This window comes from Rhopalosiphum maidis, chromosome 4, assembly GCF_003676215.2.
Source record: "Rhopalosiphum maidis isolate BTI-1 chromosome 4, ASM367621v3, whole genome shotgun sequence".
Classification (NCBI taxonomy): domain Eukaryota; kingdom Metazoa; phylum Arthropoda; class Insecta; order Hemiptera; family Aphididae; genus Rhopalosiphum; species Rhopalosiphum maidis.
Genome location: NC_040880.1, coordinates 15,034,835 through 15,058,766, shown reverse-complemented (window position 1 = coordinate 15,058,766; position 23,932 = coordinate 15,034,835). Strand labels below are relative to the sequence as shown.

General features: G+C 27.3%; 1 protein-coding gene across 5 annotated transcripts in view; it reads right to left on the bottom strand.

Annotated features, from left to right (window-relative positions):
* The window catches only part of LOC113560708 (neuropeptide CCHamide-1 receptor-like), a 143,785-nt gene that overhangs the window by 37,050 nt on the left and 82,803 nt on the right, over window positions 1-23,932 (bottom strand). For all 5 annotated transcript variants that reach the window (XM_026966747.1, XM_026966744.1, XM_026966745.1 and 2 more), the window contains 3 exons: window positions 19,676-20,001; window positions 12,328-12,783; window positions 2,759-3,262 (listed from right to left, as the gene is read on the bottom strand). In XM_026966747.1, the coding sequence (XP_026822548.1) occupies window positions 2,759-3,262; window positions 12,328-12,783; window positions 19,676-19,948 (1,233 nt within the window). In that variant the 5' untranslated portion in view covers window positions 19,949-20,001. Of the gene's footprint in view, window positions 1-2,758; window positions 3,263-12,327; window positions 12,784-19,675; window positions 20,002-23,932 lie in introns of those variants that run through there.

Sequence of the window (23,932 nt, the reverse complement as noted above, 5' to 3'; positions counted from 1 at the left end):
ATTCCTATTAGCTTGTTATCGTTACAGATGTATTTTTTCTTTGTTTAAAGGTGACCGAATTTACAGTTAAATGACATGAAAAGGTAAAAGTACGTACATTATATTATATGTCAAAAACGTACAATTATTTTTGACAGAAAAATAAAATGTTAACGTTTAATACAAAACTACCGGTTTGTAAGTACACCTCGCATTGCAGTAGGGATCATATTATTTTATACCTTACTTCTATTCAAGTTCACTCATCTATTTAGAATTTTTTTTAATGCTGACGTTTCGATTAAATAAAATAATAAATAAATACTTAATTTATTTAGGTAAAACATTGATATAGGTAAATAAAAAAAAAAAATGCAAGAAAAGGATGAAAAAAGTTATTTATCGCCAGCTGGTGCTGTGGCCACATTTTGTTTTAGATTATTTTAGAAGTTTATCAATATTATATAGTCTGTTAGGAAAAAAAATACTTGATCGATTATCAAAATAAAAGAAAAAACAATTGAAAAAGTAGTATTCTTATAATAGTAGTTATTATAAGTATATATAAAAGAATGAATAGGTTAAATATCACGGTTTATTTGAATGCGTAAAATTGAAAATTAGTAGGTACAATTTAATCAGATTTCACAAAGTAAACATACCCCGAACATAAATATAAATAACATAAATACACAATATCAATTATTACAACATTGTGTAAACATTATAAATCGAGCGGTTTATTCCAAACATGTATCGTATGTACGCACTATAAACTGTGTACGACGATTGAAGAAAATTTACTGATGTCGAGGGCTTCTACCAGAATCCTTCTAGATCAAAATAGTACCTTTTTACTATATACACATAATATTCATATAATAATATATATAATATCATAAAATACGCAGATACACATTTCGTCGAGGTCATTTGCATTTGGATAAATTTCACAGTGTAAGATTAACATAAACTCGGACGATAATAGTATATTTGATTGAGTGAAATTTTGATTTAAATATTCAGTATTATTAAATAAAATGTTTAGGCATGTGTATATTGTAAGTTATTTATGCAAAAAAAAAGGTAAGAGGTCTTTATAAAAATTTGTCCCAATTATATTTTTATTGTAGCTATTACAAAACAAACGAACTTCATTGGTATAATTTTTTTTTCAAAATGTATTCATATTTTAAAATAGTAGATATTTCAACTATCTTGATTTAATCGTCAGGTAACCTCAAACACTACTGAAATGATTTTAATAAACGTTATATCAATAAATCCTTAAAGAATCGAAGAGTGTTTTAAGCTTATTCTTTGAACTTCTATAGGTTGCAATAGAGTGGCTCACTTATGAATTTAATTTTGGCTCACAATAATTGAATAATTTATTGCTTATTTATAGGATTTTCGTTAGTCATATAAATACAATTTTTTTAAATAAATGTGGAGACTATAGCTGACATACCATGTGTTAATATTGCATTTTTTTAAATAAAATAAAATAATACTTTATTTGTTGTGTGCCTATAATAGTTATTATGTTGTCCTTACATGTAGATAATAGACTCAAAATAAAAAAATTCGAACGATTTTGATCAAAGTTTAAGAAATTATTTTAAGATATATCAAAAAAGTTTAGAAGGTAATTTAAAGTTTAAGGGTTTTCTGGTATATGAAATCTGCCTCAGGAGAAAGCGGAGTATGTTTTGAATTTAAAATCATAAATCACTGAATACAGTTCACCATTAAAACACCTACCACCTTTGATATCTACCTCAGAGGCGTAGAATTCGTCATTTGAGTTTGTGGTGGGGAAAGAGATGGAGATTTGTCATTGATGAAAAAATACAACTATTATTGTTTTTTTAATATCGTGCCTTTTTAGAATACTATTGATGTCTTGATAATAATATTTATATTTATACATAGCTCGAAAATAATATAGATGAATTGGCGGTTTATAAGATGTGATACCATGTACACAGAATGTTGTAAGTAGTGTGTGTATGTGTGTGTATGTTGTATGAAGAAATATAATAATATAATAACTAGCCTAATGTGTTTTTAAGTGCGAGCAATTATTGTTTATTCTTCTTCTTCTGTTAGACGGAAATAAGTAGTTTTTATTTAGGTATCACAGTTTCAAATATTTGTTTGCGGGCATGTATAACAAAGATATTATTATTAATACTATTATAGTACTATAATTTTGTTTCTGAAAATATTTTTTTTAACACTATACGCACAGATTAGTATATTAAAATATATATCAGCTGTATACGAATTGTCAAAACCAAACGCGTATTTTTATATCCATGAATGATTTCTAAAAAAACCTAGGTATTTTACATTTTTTGATTTTTCAACTACGATTTCGGCTTTTATCAGTCGTATTTAGAACTATCATTTAATTTCTTCGATCTATCTATAAAAATCTTAAACTACGCCACTGAGGTAGGTGGTAGGTTTTTGTATATTTTGATTATTTTCCCACTTCTTTTTATTTGCTATAAAATTATGCTATTTTTGTCTCCAATACATAATATCAAGTTATGTACCTATGTAAAACGAGAATCGTATCGAAATAGAAACCTAAGTGAAAATTAGTTTGCAGCAAACGAAACGAGGTTAGTTTGTCGGCTTTTCGTTTGTCACAGTAATATGGGGGAGGGGAAACGAAACTCTCGCACTCTCCTGTTGTAAACGGAAATCACGCCACTGCTGAGGTCCCACCTATACTACGCAACTCTACGGCCTATTGCCATCGTCGTACCTATATGATGGTGTTGGCGTCGTTGAGCCCGGTACAGATGAGTACCGTGGTGGTAGCCGTGGTAGTGGTGTGGTTCGTGTCCGCAGTCCGCCTGGTAAACGTGCTCAACTGCACGTTGGCTATAGTGGTCGAATCGTTGTTGATGGTCCGGTCCTTCTCTCGGGTGCCGTTCTTCCGGCGCATGTAGCCGTTCTTGGACTCGGTGACTTGGCCACCCGGTGCCTTGACAAGCCACCAGAATAGCTGCCGGTCGAAGTGCTTGCGGAACGTGCCGCTGACCAGATAGAGGGCGATGGGGTTGATGCACGAATTGCTATAGCACAGGCAGAAGCCGGCGATGCGCAACACGTGCCAGAATATGTTGTATTCGTCCTGGGACCTGGGGTTCAGGTAGAACCACAGCATGAACACGTGATAGGGCAGGAAGCACACGGCGAACACCAAAACGAACGCCAGCACGGTCTTGGCGACTTTCTTCCGAGCTCGGACTTGGCGTAGCTGTCCCTGCAAATCGAGTGAAAACATTCGGTGAATCTTTATTTTTTAATCAAAAAGCTGATTTCGCTCGCGTCACCCATTTAATTGAACTTTTTTTTGAACTGTAGCCTTTATAGGCTAACCCTTTAATAATATAATTGATCATAAATTTTGTTTTTATTTTTTTAGCTCTATTGATATTGAGTGCAATATTACACCATTAATTTGATCCACGTTGGTATCGTATAATGTGAGTAGTTCTTCACTCAATTGTCGAAAAAAAAAATATTCTATAGTAGTATCAATTACAGGTACTATATGAAATTCAGTTGTCATCCTTAGTTCAAATTGTTTTTATATACTTATTTAATTTACAAAACGAACGACAGAAAATGCTTTTTAATAAATGTATCTATACGATTGAAACAAAATCAATTGACCGTTTAGAAAAAAGAATATTATTTTAAAAAATGATACTATGATAACAATTATTTTATTTATGTTTTTTTTACATTATTATATATTATTTATTTGTGTTATTATTAAATAATCAATTTTAGAAAATTAATCAGCTTTCGAAAATTATTGCGTATTTACGTTAAATTATTTTTATGTGTTTTTAGTAAATAAAATATATGTATATGTATAAGTTTTAGAGCCTGTCAAAAAAGTTAGGTCAATTCAACGGTAAAATATTGAATTCACTGGAATTTATCATCAATTAAATTACTCTTTTATATTATTTTAAATTAACATTAAAATTTAGTTATGAAACATTGTATATTACATAATTATAATATCTATATAATATGTATGTGTACATTTTAAGCGAAACAAGTAATGTATTGATTATGATTATGTATAATAGAGTTTAAATAGTTTTTTTTATTAGTTTTGTATGTTTTTATTTCATAAATGTTTTCATTAATTACTCATAATGTGCCCATGCTAAAAACAACAGAAAATTTCAAATAAACTATAACATTTCGGCATAAGTTTTTAGCGAAATAAATTACTGTTGTTTAGTTGTGATCTTTTATTTTATCTATACAAATAAACAATAATGGTATCTATTGAATAAGTATACTAACATGATCCATTACAGGGTTATGTATACTATTTGAATTTGAAAAAGAATGAAATTGTTGACAAAAATATTGATAATTTGTATTATTAAAGAATTTCGTAATGCTTTACAATTGCGATTAATTAGATTTTAAGACTACACAATTATTATTATACTACAAAATGCCAATTAGCTTAAAATACATTTTGATGAAATTTGTAAATAAATTTAACATTGTAAATACACAACGAATGATTGTATTATTAGATTTTCCTAGAAAAATATTTATGGTCAAGTCATCAAGAACTAATATGTTTGTGTTTCCTTATTTTATAAAAATTATATTGGCGAGCTTTGTTCACGACAAATACGTATTAAGAGACAATCATCAATCCGTGGAAAGATTAGACCATTTTTCAATTGTTGATTGTTATCCAGGATAATTGAATTGTAACGAGATGTGAAATAAATACCTATGGGATTTAATAAGATTTTGGAACGATGAACAATTTTCAGGGAAATCTGAAAAATCCGATTAAATAATAATCGCAGATTTATTTACACACACACACATACATACAATTTTTTGAATCCAACACAAAACGAGTAGAAATAGTAAATCGTACCTACCTATATAATATTACATTTATTTATAGTATCGATAATAAATATAATTTTATAGGACACACAAAATCCTTGGCCCTAACGTAAATATAAATAAACATATCTTAGAATAAATAATTCTGGTTTTTATTTTATAATAATAATATAGGTTAATTTACATCCTTATTATACCAATAGCAAAAAAAAAAATTACTAAATTAATTTCAGATATTTCTAAATAAAAAACTTTCGTATTAAATAATTTTTTCTATTGTGATAACATTTTGAATCATCTTGTTATATAAATATATATATATATAATATATAGCTGCCGGGTTCCTTATTTGTGTGTGTTATACAATGATAAAGTAGAATAATATAATCAATTTAATATTTAATGTTAATTATTAATGAAATTAATTTGATATTAAAAAAAATTCGCATAAGTAACGTTGTATTATTTGATAAGGACCGCGCACAATCGTATGATGCTGATTTTCACATGAATATACAATATCATTATGGTTTGGCTTGGCTATAGCTTTTTTGGCGCAATATGTCGAAGACAATAATATTATACATCCGACACACACACGCGACGCGTTTCTTAATAGTAAACGCGCAATTGTCTCGGAATCGCATAAACACACTAACCGTTTACCAATTTCGAGCAATGTATACGGTCAACAGTATATAGATACCCCCCAAAGGGCAATCGATTACAAATGGACCCCGTGGCGTCTATTGTTCTAATATTTGTTTGAGATAATAATATATCCTTTATTGCTTTCATCGTGTCGTTGCCCGCGAACGTTCCTCAGCGGGACGTTACATGTTATTGGGATTCGACGTTTGAAATGCGTGAAATATTTAATAAAAACGTATACACAATGGCTCACGTGTACACAGACGTCGGAATTTTATAGCGAGATATGCCCGTGAACTCGATATATTATGTATGTTTTGGACGATATCCAATCATCCCGACCACCGTGCAGCACACAATTAATGGGTCGAAAAAAAAATACTTGTATCATAGACCATAGCTCACGTGAAAGTATTATATTATTTTGTTCTGCAGCAGTCAGAACGTATACAATAAAACTGTTCGTTTTTATCAAATTTGTCAATTAATGATTTTTTTTTTTTTTTTTTTTGTAGGATTAATAACATCGATCGTAATTAATAACTCTTCAACGTTCACGGCTGGTGATTAAAATTTACCTGGTCGGAATTTAATGTAGGTACTTCAAAACGTATTTTCCAATCAGACGCGTTTCGTCTATTTGATATTATTATTATATTTTGTATAAAAAACTCTGTATTTTTATAAATTATTTTTAATTACAAAGAAAATTACATGAATTATTTAAATAACACACATTAGCGATAAAAAGAATAAATTAACTGATGCATACGGATCGAGGTATCTGCGCTACGCTCCAGTCTAATATTTATTAACGCTAAGATGGATAAAAAAAAAAAAATCGTAGATATGTTATGTCTACAGAAATCAGAAAATTACTCTAAATCGCGTTGACATGTTGCAGTGATGTTGTTTTTGTTTTTCAAACTTAAAACCCAGTATTTGTTTAAAATGATTTTTTTGAAAATCAACAGTTATATCTACCAAGAAGCAAATATCATAATTCGTGTTTATTATTGTGAAAATGATCAAATCAGCACACATTTTATAAATTATAATTTGGTTCATACACAACACACACGCGCAGTTTACGATTAAACGTGCGTGTAAGGCACTTATGAGGTATATCATACTATATTGACGAGATTAAATTACATAATTTAAGTATCTTATTCCTATACCAGATGACGTATTTTTCAGTTTAACAATACGTATCAAACTTAAAACGATTTATTAGACAAGAACTGTAAAATTTAGATATTATATTTTATTATCAATCGTGTTAACTGTTTTTGGAATAGGTAGCAAAATTTAGTTTAAAATACATATGTTGTGCATCTGTTTGTTTAAATATCAAAAATTCCACAATTTCTCTTTCAAGACTGCGAACAATATTTTAAATTATATGATTAATGTAAATAGAAAAATAATCTTAAATAATTTTTCAGACGTAGCACTAGCAGAAGGTTTTGAAAACTTATAGTTTTCTTATTCAACAGGGATTACGGTCAAACCAAAACCACAACAGACGTTATATGTATATATTTGTATTCCACTTATCAACTACTTATACTTAATGTGCTTTTTGATAAATTGTTCATTATAATATTTGAACCCATTTTAACAACTTAAATTTCATGTTTCTTTGATATAATATAGTTTGGTCCTTTGATATTATTCTGATAAAAACTTAGGTCCAAAATTCCTTTGGGATTTAAAATTTAAATTTTGAAATCTATGTTTTTCACTCCCTCTGAGTCTTAAAAAAGTTTTTCCGATTGCACGCTATCCAAACTGCCGTACCTAGATATTCATAATTCTATTTATCTTTTTATCTCAAAATATAATATAAAATTGTATAGCTACCATCATTTCTATAGTCTGCAAAAGTATAAGAAGAAATAATACAATATAATTTAGGTTTTATTCTATTATAATCATTTATTTAATCAAAAAATATTCTAGTTAAAATTTGTTTTTTTTTGCTTATCTGCACAAAAAAAATAAAAAAAATATAAATATACATCTGATGCAGTTATCAAATATTTAAGCTCTTAGTTGGTGTAGAACAGAAACTACATAATATTATAGGTATGTAAAATATTTTACGATTAAATATCTCTGACAGTTTTGTATAAGCATAAAACAATTTATAAAACAAGTATGAATATAATTTTATAGTTTATGTCTACAGTAAGAAGATAAAACTGGGTAAAACGTGCTGCCATACAATCAATCTGTAATAGAGTTAAGGGGTCATCAGTATATTTACGTATACGTAAATGCGCGACGGGGCAGGCTTATTAATTTATTGTGCAGTCGAAAGTCGGTTTTATTTACGCTATTCAATTTTATAGACTGTATAAGGATTCCTAAATTCTCGACCCGGTTGGTCCAAAAACAATTATCGTTATCGTTATCTCGTAATTTTCAACCACACATGTTTCAGACAGTTGTATGATAAGTATTCAATAATTGCGTTATTGTTGTGTAATACGCCGAAAACCCTATAGTAATGTGTAAATAATGCTGTGTACAATAATGTTTAGTCTTTCGTATAACCGTCGAAGGGGATAACGGCAATCCAGGATCACAACATATATATATAACAGTATTATAACTAGAAAGAAAAAAAGCACAAAATGTCTGGGAAAAAAATAATAATAAATATAAAATCATTTTTAAACTTCGGTTGCAAACGTAAAAAGTTTGACGGCTAAGGATGCAATAATCGCATATCATAAGAAAATAAATTGCACCATCATAAACCGTACATATACTAATATACTTATATTTCTAGTCGATCAACACTAGTCAGTAGTAAAAGTTATTAGGATTTCGGGTTTATCGTGGAACTGCAGGAATATATAGCTGATAGTGAGTCAATTAACTGTCGTAAAATTGACGACGTCTGATCTATACTTCAGTAGATTTATACGTTCCTCCTCAATAACGGTTTCCGCAGAGTGACAGAACTCGGTTTTACCAAAAATAGAATGGGTGTGAGGTAAACGAATTTCGAATACTACATTTGTAGCATATAATTTGTCGAACAGAACAAAAACAATTTTTAATGCGATAATTCGAATATCTTTATTTTATCAAACGCGTTGTTAAAACTACATTAATTGGTCGTTTCAACGTTTCAATAACGTCAACGAATGTTTAGCGCTCGGTATTATAAATATTGATGAAAAAAAATCTTTGAATAAATTAACTACTAAAAAAAATATCTCATGTACAAAAGATTTTATGAAGAGTTTTTGTTGTACATGTTTTTCATATTTACTTATTACGTTTTTATTATTATTATTATTATTGATATACAGATTGCAGATTTACTACTATAACTAAAAAAAAAAGAGGATATTAATATACACAACTATATTTCTAATAAACAAAATAAGCTTTAGATGTCGCATGTTTATTGTAGGATAATTCGTTTAAAAAGAAATTTTTCAATTACGATAATAACCTACACTGAATTATTACTAAATTGAAACGTTAAAATTGAAAGAAGTATTGTATAAAGCTGCAGGCGTGCATTTTACGTCCATACGTTTTCCGCTCTTCAAAATATTTTCGTGCAGTTTCCTTTAATTTTCTTAATATTTATATAATAAAATTATATAATCTGGACTATTCACTAAATATTTAAAACTACACAGTTAATATTACGGAGATATTACTGTATTGGGATTAATGTACTTAATGATTATAATTAATAATAGTTCGTCAGAATCTTTATAATATAATTATATTATTATTGCTGTTATTATTTTAATGTACCTATTCGTTTAAAAATCTACACTGTTATGTCGTCTTTAAATAATACACGATATAAATATAAATTTCCAACGAACGCTTAAAAAATAAGCCTCCGTCATTGGTATATCTATTACGGTACGGGCAGCTGTTGTTTCAAGTACATAATAAGGGTCGTCGTAAAATAAAATCACGCTTTATGTTATTAAAATATGTTTTATTTTGTATATTTTTACATATTTCAGAGAGTTTTGAGTGTATTTTTCAAATTCAACTTATTTATACCGGCAACTTTGGTAAACATTAATAAAATCTTAGTAATATTTGTTCACTAAACATATATCTTAAGAGTCTATGCGATCGAATAGATGACAATAAATTTGAAAAAAATAGAGGTATATCATTTTATAATAGCGATAGAATTGATCCCAATAACCTCCATCTATTCTAAAAATAATCCTATAAATGACTTTTAGCACTATAATAGTAATTTAACATTTTAGACACGTTTTTGAGATTTCGTGGTAGAAAAAAAATGCCGATCGTAATAAAACCACTATGAAAAGAGAGGACTATTATAATCCTACATGTAAGTAAGCGAAACGCGTTCCTCATCGAAATACCGAGCGGTACTCCAGTAGAATTTTCCACACGACCGCTAGTAAAAGATTTCCACCTATCACCGATATCCAATTATAGTGTAGTAAAACATTTTACGATTTAAACAATGTAGGAAATCGACAAACATTTATTGACCTAGGTAGCTGTTGAAGTTCAGGTCCAAATTTTGGACGCTACCCGTTTCAAATTATTCTAGAATATATTGCTACGTTGTGGCCTTCTGAATAAAATAATATTTATTTTAAATTCAAAATAAAGTTTTTGTACAAAAAGTTTGTATTTTATTCATCGATAACTTTTTTAATCAAATTTGATGATTTTTATGATTATATAACAGAAGTGGCCAACTACAGCTCTAGTTATAGATTCATACAGCTCAAGTTTTTGAAAAAAACTTATGAATAATACAAAAATAATTTAGTTAAATATTTAATTACATTTTATATTTAACCGATCACAACAGCAATCGGGAAAATGTATTTAATTTTTTGTATTTCACTAGTGGTTTATCACATTTTTTATTTTTTCGTGGGTTATGTAAATTGTGCTCGCTGGACACCCATTAATCATTATTATATAATTTTATACGTACCACAATGTATCTAATAAACGTAAGCTCGTGTATTTAATTGTTTTTGTGTTTGTGTTTAATTTTATTTTTAACTTTGATTTACCATGAATTTCAATAGTTAAAATATTAGGTAAAAAGAAGTTCAAGAAAAATGAAATTGTTTTATATACAAGCGAGGAAAAAAAATTAAATCATGTTTTTATAGAAAAGAAAAAATATTAAACCTTTATAAAAATAAAAATAAAAATTGAATCAAGTCGTAGTAGAGTGAACTGATAGGTGGAAATTATTTGATAAAAATTTAAGTGGACTGGCGGTATAAATATAGTGATGATAGGTGTGGTTAAATTTTAGACGCAGTAGAGCGTTGTCGTGCATTTCCTATTAAGATAATTATTATAAGGTCGTGAAATTAGGAAAACGGCATGGAATGATCCCCGATCATACATTTCTCATATTTCACACCTTATACACAACTGATTTAAAATATTTAATTTATCTGTTTATCGTTCGATCGTCATAGCCGGTAAACATGTATAATACGCCCTCCTAAGCCAAAATTCAGTAAACAACAATGTAGTAGTTTTGATGAAAATAACTTTTTTTGGTACTTTTCGGTTATTGTATTCCAACGACCGGAAAATACTGATCATATTATAAATAATTACTGTAAAATATAATTAATATTAATAAAATATGATAATATAATATAATAATGCACATTTTAGCATATGGTGATCGGCTAAAGAACGAAACAAAAGACATTCAGGAACTAATCGGTCAATTTTAGATTTTTATATAAGTGAATTTTTTGGCGACAAAAACATACAAAAAAATATACCGTTCGCCGCCGCCAGCCATTGCAGTACGATAACCGAAAAGTACCCTTTTTTAACCGTCTTATTAAGTTTATTACATTCATTATACAATAATAAATTAATAATTTTTAAATACATTTTCTTTTATAATCCGATAACCTCCATAGATAAATGCTAAGATATCTCTCAATACCTCAAAACGCATATACGTACTTTTAGCTTAGGAGTGTGAGACATCAATATTGTTTTTTATAATGGGAAAATTCAGTATATTCATGTTAGAACGTGTTACGTGTACATCATTGGATAATTTAAGATAATGATAATTTGATAATAATAATATATCATTGGTTAATGTACAAAATCACAAAATTAATTACACTATAGGGACAACACGATTTTATCGCATTTATATGCAGCAGTTAATGCGCATTGAGTTAGTCCGAGAGTTAGGTACATATAAACGCATTTTTAATGCGCACTAACTGCTGCATATAAACGTGGTAAATGCGAATTAACTCAATGCGCATTAAATTAATTCGCATTAGAGAACGGGTTTATATGCACCTAAAATATCAAGATCAGATGTTGAATAAAACTATAAGTTAATGCTTTAAACTTTGGATTCCACGACCAAAATAATTATAATTTGACATTTTAAAATTCCCGCTAAAATATGAATTCGCATTAAAGCCTTTACACGCATTTCTTAATCCCGGAGTAAGAGTTAATTCGAACTGACGAATCGAATTAAATAATAAATGCGCATTAGTTTAACACAAATTAAGAATGCGCTTATACGCACCCAACTCGTAGACTAAATCAACGCGCATCGGGTTAATGCATCTATAGGCTTTAGACTTGCGCGTCTCACTGCCTAATGAAATGTTTATGCGAAGTCTATGACTGCTGTACACGAACGTGGTAATGGTAACTGCTGCACATTATACACGTGGTAATAGTAATATGTGGCGGTATTTGTGCCGTGAGAACGTCACTCACCTGGACCTCGCCGGGCATGTTCCTGGTGCTGTGGATCAGGTGCCGGGCCATCATGGCGTAGAAACATGCGATGGCGGACAGCGGCACCACGTAGTAGACCAGGAACCTGATGACGACGACCAGCCGCGGGTAGGTGGGTCCCAGTTCCTCGGCGTACGGGTAGCACGCCTCGAACAGCGTCACGTTGTTGTACTGGAACTGCCGGACGTACGAGTTGGTGGCCGCGGGCACGGCGCACGCCACCGCCAGGCACCATATGGTCACAGCCACGGTGACGGTGAACTTGGTGGCCCGGCGGCCGCCCACGGACGCGTGCAGCTTGCGCATCGGGTCCACGATGGCGAAGAACCGGTCGGCGCTCAGCGCGGTCAGCGTGAACACGGTAACGCCGATCGATATGTCCTTGGTGGTCTCGGACACCTTGCAGATGGTCAACCCAAACGGCCATGACGGCACCTGCGGCACACCGGCACACACACACACACACACACACAGGTCAGAGATGCACAGATAACGTTATTATTATTATTATTATTATTATAGCGAGCGCGTAATACGCACGCGCATAATACGTGCCGGCAGACTACGTTGGAGACGACACCGGTTATCTATGTAAAAAAAAACTGTTTTTAACCTAACTGTACGTTTTGGAAAAATTTTCGTTTTGTTTTATTTTTTTACATCATTTTAACTCGTTCAAAACGAAATTTTCGTTATAGTTTTTATAGTTTTTCTAACGACTGCGTTCGGATGTATAAAAATGGAGTTTTCTATGAGTAACTTATGCGGAACAAATTGTATTAAAGTTTTCATAAGCGTGCCGAAGTTGTCACTTCGCACGCTATCCAGGAAAATTTCGGATAATTAGTTTATTATAGTTATAAGTATTCAAAGTTAAGATGAGCGAAACGTAGTGAACAGACGTTTTGCGGAGTTAACCCTGTACCACTCCATTCAGTTCATCAAAAAAACTTTAAACATTTTTAATTAGTATAATAAATATGCTTATCCAAAATTTGATTTTTATAATACAAAATATTCCGAATAATATTCTGTGTCAGAAAATGAAATCAAAATGTTTGGTGTTGTTTAAAAAGTAATAAAATATAATTTTTTGTACAAAAATTGTTGTATCGTAACGACTTAGAACCGTGTCAAAGAAATATTTTCCTAAACTTTCTGTTTTCTGAAATAATTACGATCGTACGTAAAATATATCACCCTTTATAACTTATCTAGAAAAATTGTCATATTCGTTTATGGACAAATTTAGTCAAGTTATGTATGTTTTAAAGGAAATTCAATACTCGATTATATTAATATTTTAAAATGTTTAATATTTAATATTATTTAATTTTGAAAGGTTTCTATTATAATTTTCAAGAGTTCAATTTCAAAATTGTGGAAAAGTCCTCTTCAAGAAAATTGTATGACTAATTCAAATAAACGTTTAGAAGTTTAATTCAGTAATTAGTATAAACAGACGGAATAAAATTGAATTTATCTATATATAGCATTTATTTATTCAAATATTTTTTGTATAGATGTTTTATTTTGGAGATGTTAAAAACATCGTTCATATTGTCTTATTCGCAACAAGTATATATGATAGGCAAATTACATACACGTATAGTTTGGGCGGGTGACCGCCGATCTGGTCATAAACTTATAATATACAATAGTCTACGAGACTGCAAAATCTCATTATAAATTTGGGAAAACTTTGATTGTATAGACGCTATGTCATTTTTACTTATTCGTTGCCAATTGTATGCAAAATAAGTTATTTGAGTTTGAAAAACACGAAATTAATGAATAACTTTGTTCTGTGATGTCAAAAAATTAAAATAATTCTCAAGTCGTTCTCTTATTGTAATGAAAGTTAGTTTAATATTTTTTTATAGATGTGGCTTTCCATTCGGGGTTTTTTTTATACATACAATTTATTCATTCGGTTTTATAATTATATATTGACGCAAATGTAAAATATAATAAAATTCATCATGACATTTTAAATTGTCATTTATATATTGTATTTTTAATTTATTAGAATTTACAAATTAGATAATTGAAAAATATAAAATAATGACAATATATTGTAATTTAAATCTATTTAGTTTTGTATGCAATAATTGTATAAAGTATTTAATTATAGGGGTATGACTATACTTCTTTAATATTTTATGAGTTCTTATTAGAACTTAATCAAAAACATATTATTTCACATAATACGCATAAATATATATAATATAAGTTGTAATTTAAAAAGTTATATTTATTTTATACGGTATCTACTGATTTATGTTATCAATCGAGCGGTTATCTAAAAGCCATATTATTGTCTTTTAATCCATTGTAAACGGATTATTTACCAGTGCAGCAATATGTTATTTCTATTAATTTTACATTTATTCGTAAAATATATATATATATATATTTTTTTTTTAATCAATAAAATAGTAAGCATGTTATGGTATTTATTTAATCAGGAAATAAACTAAAATCACATAACAACTAATTTATTTCAACTACTACCTATTTAGTATTATATAAATAATATATTACTATCATTTAATTTTGATTTCCGCATCTGTGCTTCGAACTAAGTTTTTTGTTACCCCATTCAGCTAAACCTTATATTATTCTTACAACACTTTATGTTTGTATTAGGATCAATAAAATCTTATTAAATATCTTATAAAACTTCCCAACTGTCAGAAAACAATGTGGAACCTGGTCTATTATTATAGTGGTTAATGATTGGTATTATAGTATTCGCTCTTCAAAATGAAACATTCATTGGCATATCAATATATACCAATTAACATTCATTGTTGTGATTGAATGCCCAATTTTATTTTTTCGGGGCTCAAAGACTTTCATTAATTTCTACAATTAAATTTGGACCATCTACAATGATTGTTATTGTTCTCCATTCATCAAAGTTATACAAGTAGTTTTCGAATATTGAATCCTGGGTTTTTTTCCTAATGCCTCATTAATTTTGGTGAATTGATACTTAAGTAAGTTATATCATGAAAACAAGAGTACAATAGTATTAAAAATATTGGTTATATTAAACCTTAATAGTTATCATTCCTAATATTCTATTCTTAACAAAACTGTCTACTTTAAAAATACTACCTATTCGTGATCCTTTTCAAAATTAAATATTTAACGGTCGTTTGTAAAAAATAATGCAAAAAATACACGGTAGCTATTTTCTCCAGTGTTTAAATTTTTTCTATAGTTAAAAATATTTATCTTACATGCAAAACAGAATATTTGAAATTCATAATATGATAATCGAGTAAAAAATAAAATTTAAAATATCTACGATCTATGAAGAACGGCAAACGAAAAATACATTATTACCAGTTTAAAGTTATATGTACTTATATTTAAATTAAATTTTATAAATGTATAATACTTAGTATACTAAATAGAGTATATAATATAATAACTTATAAAAAGGTTTTGCGAGAACTGTGGACTGTTAGTGTAATAAATAATAATATAGTAAATAGTAAATACCATAATATACGGGTGGGGAATAACAACACACTCGAATAGTGCGGCAATAAATTATTCAGACACCTGAAGTGATAGCAAAACCGTAGGTAACAGCTATACTGAATAAACACGTTTACTCACACTCGTTGAAAATACTATATTTTAGAAATATATTATTTTGGTATAATAAATTATGAACAGCTATTATATGATTCATAAAAAAATTATATAAAATGATTTAGTTGTCGTATTTATTTTTTTTATAAATAAAACAATTTTATGCACTATAATAAAGTTATTATGATTACTTATTAATTGAAAAACTTAATGAACTCAACGGAATTAGTGATTTATAATTATTATTTAAGAAAATAAGTTTGAGTTTTCATTGTTTAAATAATGAATAAAGGCATATATTTTACTGGAAATTAAATTTATTGGAATTTAAATGTTGATAATATAATTATTATTGATTATCCGTCTACAACATTTAAAGAGACAAAATATGTTTTAAATATAAATACTTTTGAAATGCATCAATTAAAAATATGTAGAGCTACTCCTATATACTTTTATAATTTCGTAATACAATTACATTTTCACTGAATGATATTTGAAATATAAATGGGAATAAATTAATAAGAACCTCTTGGCAATTTGTCAAACAGATATGGCCTCTTAAATTAATCGTCTAATTAATAATTCCAAAAATAATTGTATTTTCGTATAAATATAATAATAAATATCAATGTATTTTTTTTAGATATATGTTTTGTTTTATACATTTAATTATAAGAAGAAATGTGCGCTAATTATTTACTTTTACTTTTATATTAATAATATATACATACATATTGCATCAAGTGGTTACTCGTAGTTATACAAAAATAACTAAAAAAGACACGTTATCTAAAGGGTATAAATAATAATTTCTCCAAAAGAACTTCAATGGCTAATTATGATTTAATCTATTTTGTATGCACCTATTAGAGGTTTTAACATTTTCTTGATATTGCCGTTTAATGTAAATATAAATTAAGCGATTGTGCTAAATCCTGATAAAAACTATTTAATTAAAAATTGTTTATGTATTTAAGCATTCTGGTTTTAATAAACGGATTATATAAGAAAGCATAATATGTTTTTGAAGTCTTAAATATTAATATCGTCGAATATTAAAGTGCATTCATAAAATTCACAAAAATAAACTTATTCAAAATTAAAACGAAAAAAATACACAAATCGAATATCTTATCTTATTTAGTATTAAATTTGTGTTGATATTATAATAAAAAAGACTATTTTTTTTTTCTTTAGTTCTAATGACTGGTAATAAAAATATCAGTCTGCGATTGTACTGTTAGCTGAAGAATACAGCTTCAGCTGATAAAAAGGTAATAAAATCCCAGCTAAAAACTAAAGCTAATCAATTGAAAACAATATTTTATCCTCTTTCATACTACACAACACCCGTTTTCCATTAATCAATCAGAGATTATAGAATTATGTAGATCACTAAAATCATGCATTTCGGGAAAGGAAAATCGACTCCAAATTATATTATATAGACGCATGTCAATGTCAAAATAATATAATTAAGTATTATGCAAATTTTAAGATAATGATATCTTATTTCTTTTTATTATAAATTATAATATATATATATATATATATATATATTCTTAAAACATATTATTAACACATAAAATAATTATTCTGTGCACATGTGTACCTATTTTGCCTATACATTACGCCGTGTAATATATTTATTTAAAGAAGCCGAACATAATACAATAGTAAGAAGTTAATCATGCTTTAATAACGACGGGAAGTGACACATTATGAATATTTATTATTTAAAATAATTAATTAATACGCAAAAATCAACATGAGTTAAGCTTAACTACTGTTTATAATAAAGGTTTGAAAATGTTAGTTTTAAAAAAGATACACACTACTCTAATAATGTATCACTGCAATCCACCCACATATTGTTCCCCTTTAAAACTTCCAACATCTCTTTGACATCCTAAATATTTTTGTATTTCAAAAAAAAAAAATATACTTTCATATTCTTATTTAACTATGCAGGTTGTATAATTTAACTAAACTTATTAATTAATTATGTTTTTATATAATCATAATAATAATTTAATTGATAAATGTATTAAGTTGTTTTTCTATTTTTTTATATAATTATAATTTCTAATATACTTTTAACATGATATCTTAATTGTTAAGACTAATTGTAAAATTAAGTTAAAATAAAAAAAGGTAAACGGTTTGTGTTTTTATAAAACTTTTTCAACGCTAGATATTATTATAATATAATATCGGAAATTGATTTTTTAACTGTTATGCATTTTAAACATTTAATTAAAGTATTTAAATTATACAATTTTAATTTTTCTCAATTACCTAACCAATTAAAATTTTGTTAAATTACATTTTTTATTATTTAGTATTTTAATTTAAATCGATTAAATCATCTCAAAAGAAAACAAAAATCTATAGAATTTGTATACTAATTTAATTATTAGCTTGTAGCTACTAACTAATTTAGTGTTGATAATACAATATACTTATTTTTTAATGTTAATTTTTAATTATTATTGCTGCTCTATGCTTTCATACGTTTATTGATTATTATTATTTTTAAATTTATATTTTGGCAATATTTGTATGTATGTATAAATATAAAAATAGAAATTTTTGTCACGCATATTCTCTGAAAATACTTATTCGATTATTTTGATTGTTGCACTTAAATGATAGATTAAATTGCGAAGTAACTTTTAAGCCACTTCTGATTTTATAAATGCATGACAAATCAAATTTTTAATTTTTTGATTAATTGTCAATTTTGCATCATAAATATAGATCATTTTTTCTTCCTTTTTACCAATTATTAGTTATTGCTATAAATTAATATTTAATGATTAGTTGATGTAGTATAACATTAAAACAATTTTTCGTTGTTTTTGGTTTTTGGAAGAAAATCAATTTTGGGTCGTTCAATAAAAAATAATTTTTGAAAAATGCTGCTGTTGCCACAAGCAACACTGGGCAAGATAGCTATATAGGTAATATTGATAAGTCGGAAATATCATCTATAAATCAAATCAGAAAATAAAATATATTATTTATCCACTCGCATTACGCTGAATGTTAATATTAAGCAACCAAATATAACTCGTATGCATAGGTTAGGTTAGGTTAGTTTTGCAAATTAAAACCCGAGTTATTTTATTAACATACATTAATTAAAGAGTTATAAACCAAAATCTACCATTTAAAAACCATTATTAATGTAAATACAAAATATATTTTTGAATATCGTAAATCATTTAGTAGTTGTATGTTTCAATAATTATAGTTTATAATATAAAATATAGTATATTGAAAATTAGGTTATGCTGAAACGTTAAATGTTGGTCTGTATAGTTCCATTTGCTCCAATCAGATTATAATAATAGGTCCTACAATTACTATCGGTCTATTAGAAAACGTTAGTACACGTGTACTTCAACCGAACCAACTCTCGATATATTGTTTTTAGTTACAATTGCATAATTATTTATACCTATTATGAATAGATACTGATTGCAAAACATACACGCTAAACGTTGCATTTAAATGCTTGTACGATATTGACAGTATACAATAAAAACGCTATGCATTGACCCACTTTTCTCAAATATTAATAATAACAATTTACGCATTTAGGTACGGGATAATTTTGTAGTGTACACGCTTTTTAAAACCGTTTTATTTTTTCCAATATTATTATTATGTTACGCCTTAAAAGTTTAAAAAGTAGATATTGATAACATACCGTGTAAACAGTGGACGTGAACGGTATGCAGCTCAACAGGACCAGTAGATCACCAAGCGCCAGGCTGAGTATGTATATGTTCGGTACGTTGATCATATTCCTGTGCCGGATGAATATCAACACCAGAGACCCGTTACCGACGGTACCTACGAAAAATATGAATGCGAACAGTACCGGAACGATGTACGTTTCCGGTCTCTCCGAGTAGTCATATTCGTCTAAGAGTAACGTGCTGTTGGACGTGTCGTTGACGATACTACTGCCACCGTCCATAGTTATTCAAAGTTTGGCTGTCAACTGCTGGACAATAAAACGGTCGTCATCGTCTGAATCAAAATAAAAAGATTTATAAATACTTTATAACAGCAAATTTCGGTAACGTATAAACGAGTGGGTTCAACTTCGATGGAGGGGAGTGGCGTATAAGAATACTCCTGGTTTAAGACTCAACCATTAAAAATCGTCTGTCTACAATTATTTACAATAGACATTTTTCAACTGACGAAAAACAACTGAGCAAAATTTAACAATTAGATTTATTTAAAATAAATAATTTTAAAATGAGATTTCGATGTAATGAGTTTAATAACTGCTAACGAAAATATAATATAGCGTAGACTGTAGACACTGTAGAGGATAGCGTTTTATGTAAGATGTTTGTTTTTATATTGAAAGATTTCTTTTATTTCTTAAATGTATTTAATAATATTTAAAACGGATTATGTTGTACTTCTATTTTTATACACATATACTTAAATTACTATAAATAAATATCATTCTTCAAAGACTTAATCTTGTATAATATGTGCACCAAGCTACGAGTGATCGTTTAAACAACCATGGAACTACAGGTTTCTCGAGAAGTCAATATTTGTTTATTTTAGAGTTCTGTATTCTACAAAATGTATGTCTGATAAAAAAATAAATAGGCACCCCTTATAAAATATTGAATATAAGATTCAACTTTATTCTGGGGCCTTGAGAGAAAATAGTGGAAAGTTGTAAAATTTTATGGAGACATTACGTTCCTCAAATCACCTGCATATTATTGGTTTTATACCAGTATTACCTATATTATAATTTATTACGGTTATATAACACTATTGTTATTACATTTATCATGTATATGTAATAAAAACAGATTGGTTATATCTAAATTGCAAAAACCAATTTTATCTCGTTATAGTTCACCTTTAATCATATAAAAATATAAATAATTTAATATACTGTCTTTAAGCACACTTAAATAAATTAAAATTCAAATAAATTCATTATTAAAGGAAAAATGGGGGCGAGCACACTTGGTGAATCGTCTTGTACAGCTCCAAGTGTGTAGAACGACATTTTGATTTTTCGCTCTCCCTAGCTCAAATATGGGACATATTTTATCTTTGACTGAAAGTACTTATACTATATATATTTATTGTTATTTACGTATTTTGTATTCAGTGCTTGAATTGGAAAAAAAGTTTCAAAACGTCTGTAGAACTATATATTGACTTGTATTTGATTTAAAAGAGTACATAGAACGCTAACATTTTTTTTAAAAATAAGATGTATATTAAATAACCAACCTTCTTCACCCCCGATTAAAACCGATTCTCTTGACAAGTGACGATATATCACATTACATATCATATATATTCATTCAATTTGATTAATAATTCTTCTGAAACGTGGCCAATAGACTCTATCGCATTGCTCGTTTAAGGAGCATTTTTCTAAAAATTCTGAGACAAATAGGATTTTTAATTTACATATAAGGTAGATAGGTATAATACATATATTTAATGAATGAGTAATAGTTGTTAAAAAAAATAACAAAAGTCGAATAACCCTATTTTCTCTGATGCGTTTATAAATGTTTACTCTATATATTATTATTATTATTTGATTTAATTGTAAGACGCATAGTCGTTGAACTATTAATCAAGTAAATTGGATATTTTTTATATGAATATAAGTTTAACGTATGCCTGTATAATTTAATTTGTTTTCAATTTGTTTTATAATTTATAATATGATGTGTTTTTTGTGTTATATATTTCTTATACTGACGTAATTAAATCACCCATGTATGAAATAGAATTTTTTAGTTTACAGTAGGTTCTTATTATTTCAAATTTTTCGTTATATCGAACTAAATTGAAATCCCCTTGAAATTACCATTACACTTAATATTGTTTTGTTCTCAATAACTCGAAATTAAATCAATTGTTTTTCGTTATCACGAATACACACATAATATTTTACAATAAAAACAAAAAAATTAAGCAGTACATTTAGTATAGTAAATGTAGTTATTCGTATTCAAAATAGTGAAATGGAAAATAAGCGTAAATTAAATGCCCTTTAAATTAATTTTTATATTCTTATAAAACTAAAAGTTATATTAAACAAACTGTTATAACATATTTAAATATATGTATATATATATTTATTCATTATTGTAGTTTATTGATATGTATGTAGTATTAATACTTTAAGTATTCAAACATTTAAAATTATGCATTTTAAGCGTTCAAATTACTTACCGATTTTTACATTTTTTTTTTTAAAAGAATTTTAATAAAACTCGATTAATCGAAGTCTTTAATACCCGAACTTTTTCCTGTTACCCTACGATAAATAACGAGAATCTACTGAGGTTAAAAAAAAAAAATAATAATATTTTAAAACTCATAGTAGGTCAATTTTTTTTATTCATTTTAATATATTCCTACAGCTAGGGCTATTACAGGTTTCAGGCGTTTAATAATATTAAATTATAAGGATTACATGAAACCAAAGTTAAGAGATACGACCAATATTAAAATGTTAACATCACATTATGTGTAATATTATAATATATTTAAAAATAAAGATTGACCTTTAAAATATTTTAAATATAATATGTGGATTAAGAACACTTTTTTTCAAAAAAAATATTAAAATTAATTAAAGTATTAGAAAACAAGCTTAATAAAATTAAGTGAATTTTATTTTGCGTAGTAAATATAAAATTTGTTTCTATAATTACACTGACAGAAAAAAATATCAAATTTCTTCAAAATCCATAGTTTGGTATCTAATACTATATTTACATAATAAGATAAAAACATTTTGTAGGTACCTGTCTGCATTATATTCAAGTACGTCGTATAATAATATAATGAGCTACGATCAAATTATTTTTTTTTTTAATTTTCATATAATAATAATTCTGAACTTTAAAAATTATAATTTGATAGTATATCTTTTTTATTATTATTTTTAAAATTCAATCGTAAAGGAAATTAAACTAAAATTATTTAAATTTATAAAATTTATTTTGTTCATGTATTATATTATACATATTTTTTTTAAGCATTCATACTAATTTACTCAGTGTCTATACAATTTTTCTAAAACAGAATTGTGTACATACAGGTACACAAAACATATTATAAAAATATAGAATATATTTACATTGTAAAATAATATATCAGAAGAAATAAAATAAAATTATTATTAAATTATTATCTATAAATTATGTCACTTCAATAAATATCAGAATATAAAATTATACCTAATTAGATTCCCACAATTCGTTAACTAATATCAAATAATGTTGATCTTTTGTATTCTAATTATTAACATTTTATAAGTCAAATTCGCACAATATTCGCGTTTTGCGTTTACGCAGAAAGTTTCTTTTGTATATTTACTCGAAAATAACTTAAATACTGTTAGGGTTAAATATTTTAAACGATTTTATTTTCATATTATTTAATTTTAAATTTAACATTAATTTAAAATAAATTTTCTGTTTGACAAAATATTTTTGAGAACCACAATCGAATTTCTCTTTATTAAGAAATGTTTTTTGTCAGTTGAGACTTCGTGAGTCAATCGTAAAATACACTGTATTTTATTTTAAGAACAGCATTTATTTATTGAGCTAAATTATAATTTTATACTCTTTGTTTTCAAACCAATAATATATATAATGCAAGTTGCTTAAAAGTTTATAAATGTTATAATAATAAATAGATACAGTTTTTTAGTCCTGAGTATAATATTTATAATCAAACTTTATGGATTGAAAAATGTCTTAATATTCATTTTATAAGGCATTTATAACTAATATATAGTTACCAAAATGTCGTTAAAAACTATGTCATACATCAATTTGTGTATCTAGTATATCATATTTGTTTAACGTGAATTATATATTATTATATATACATAAAAATAACCATCAACCATATTATATGACCATATAAGACGGTAACCGAT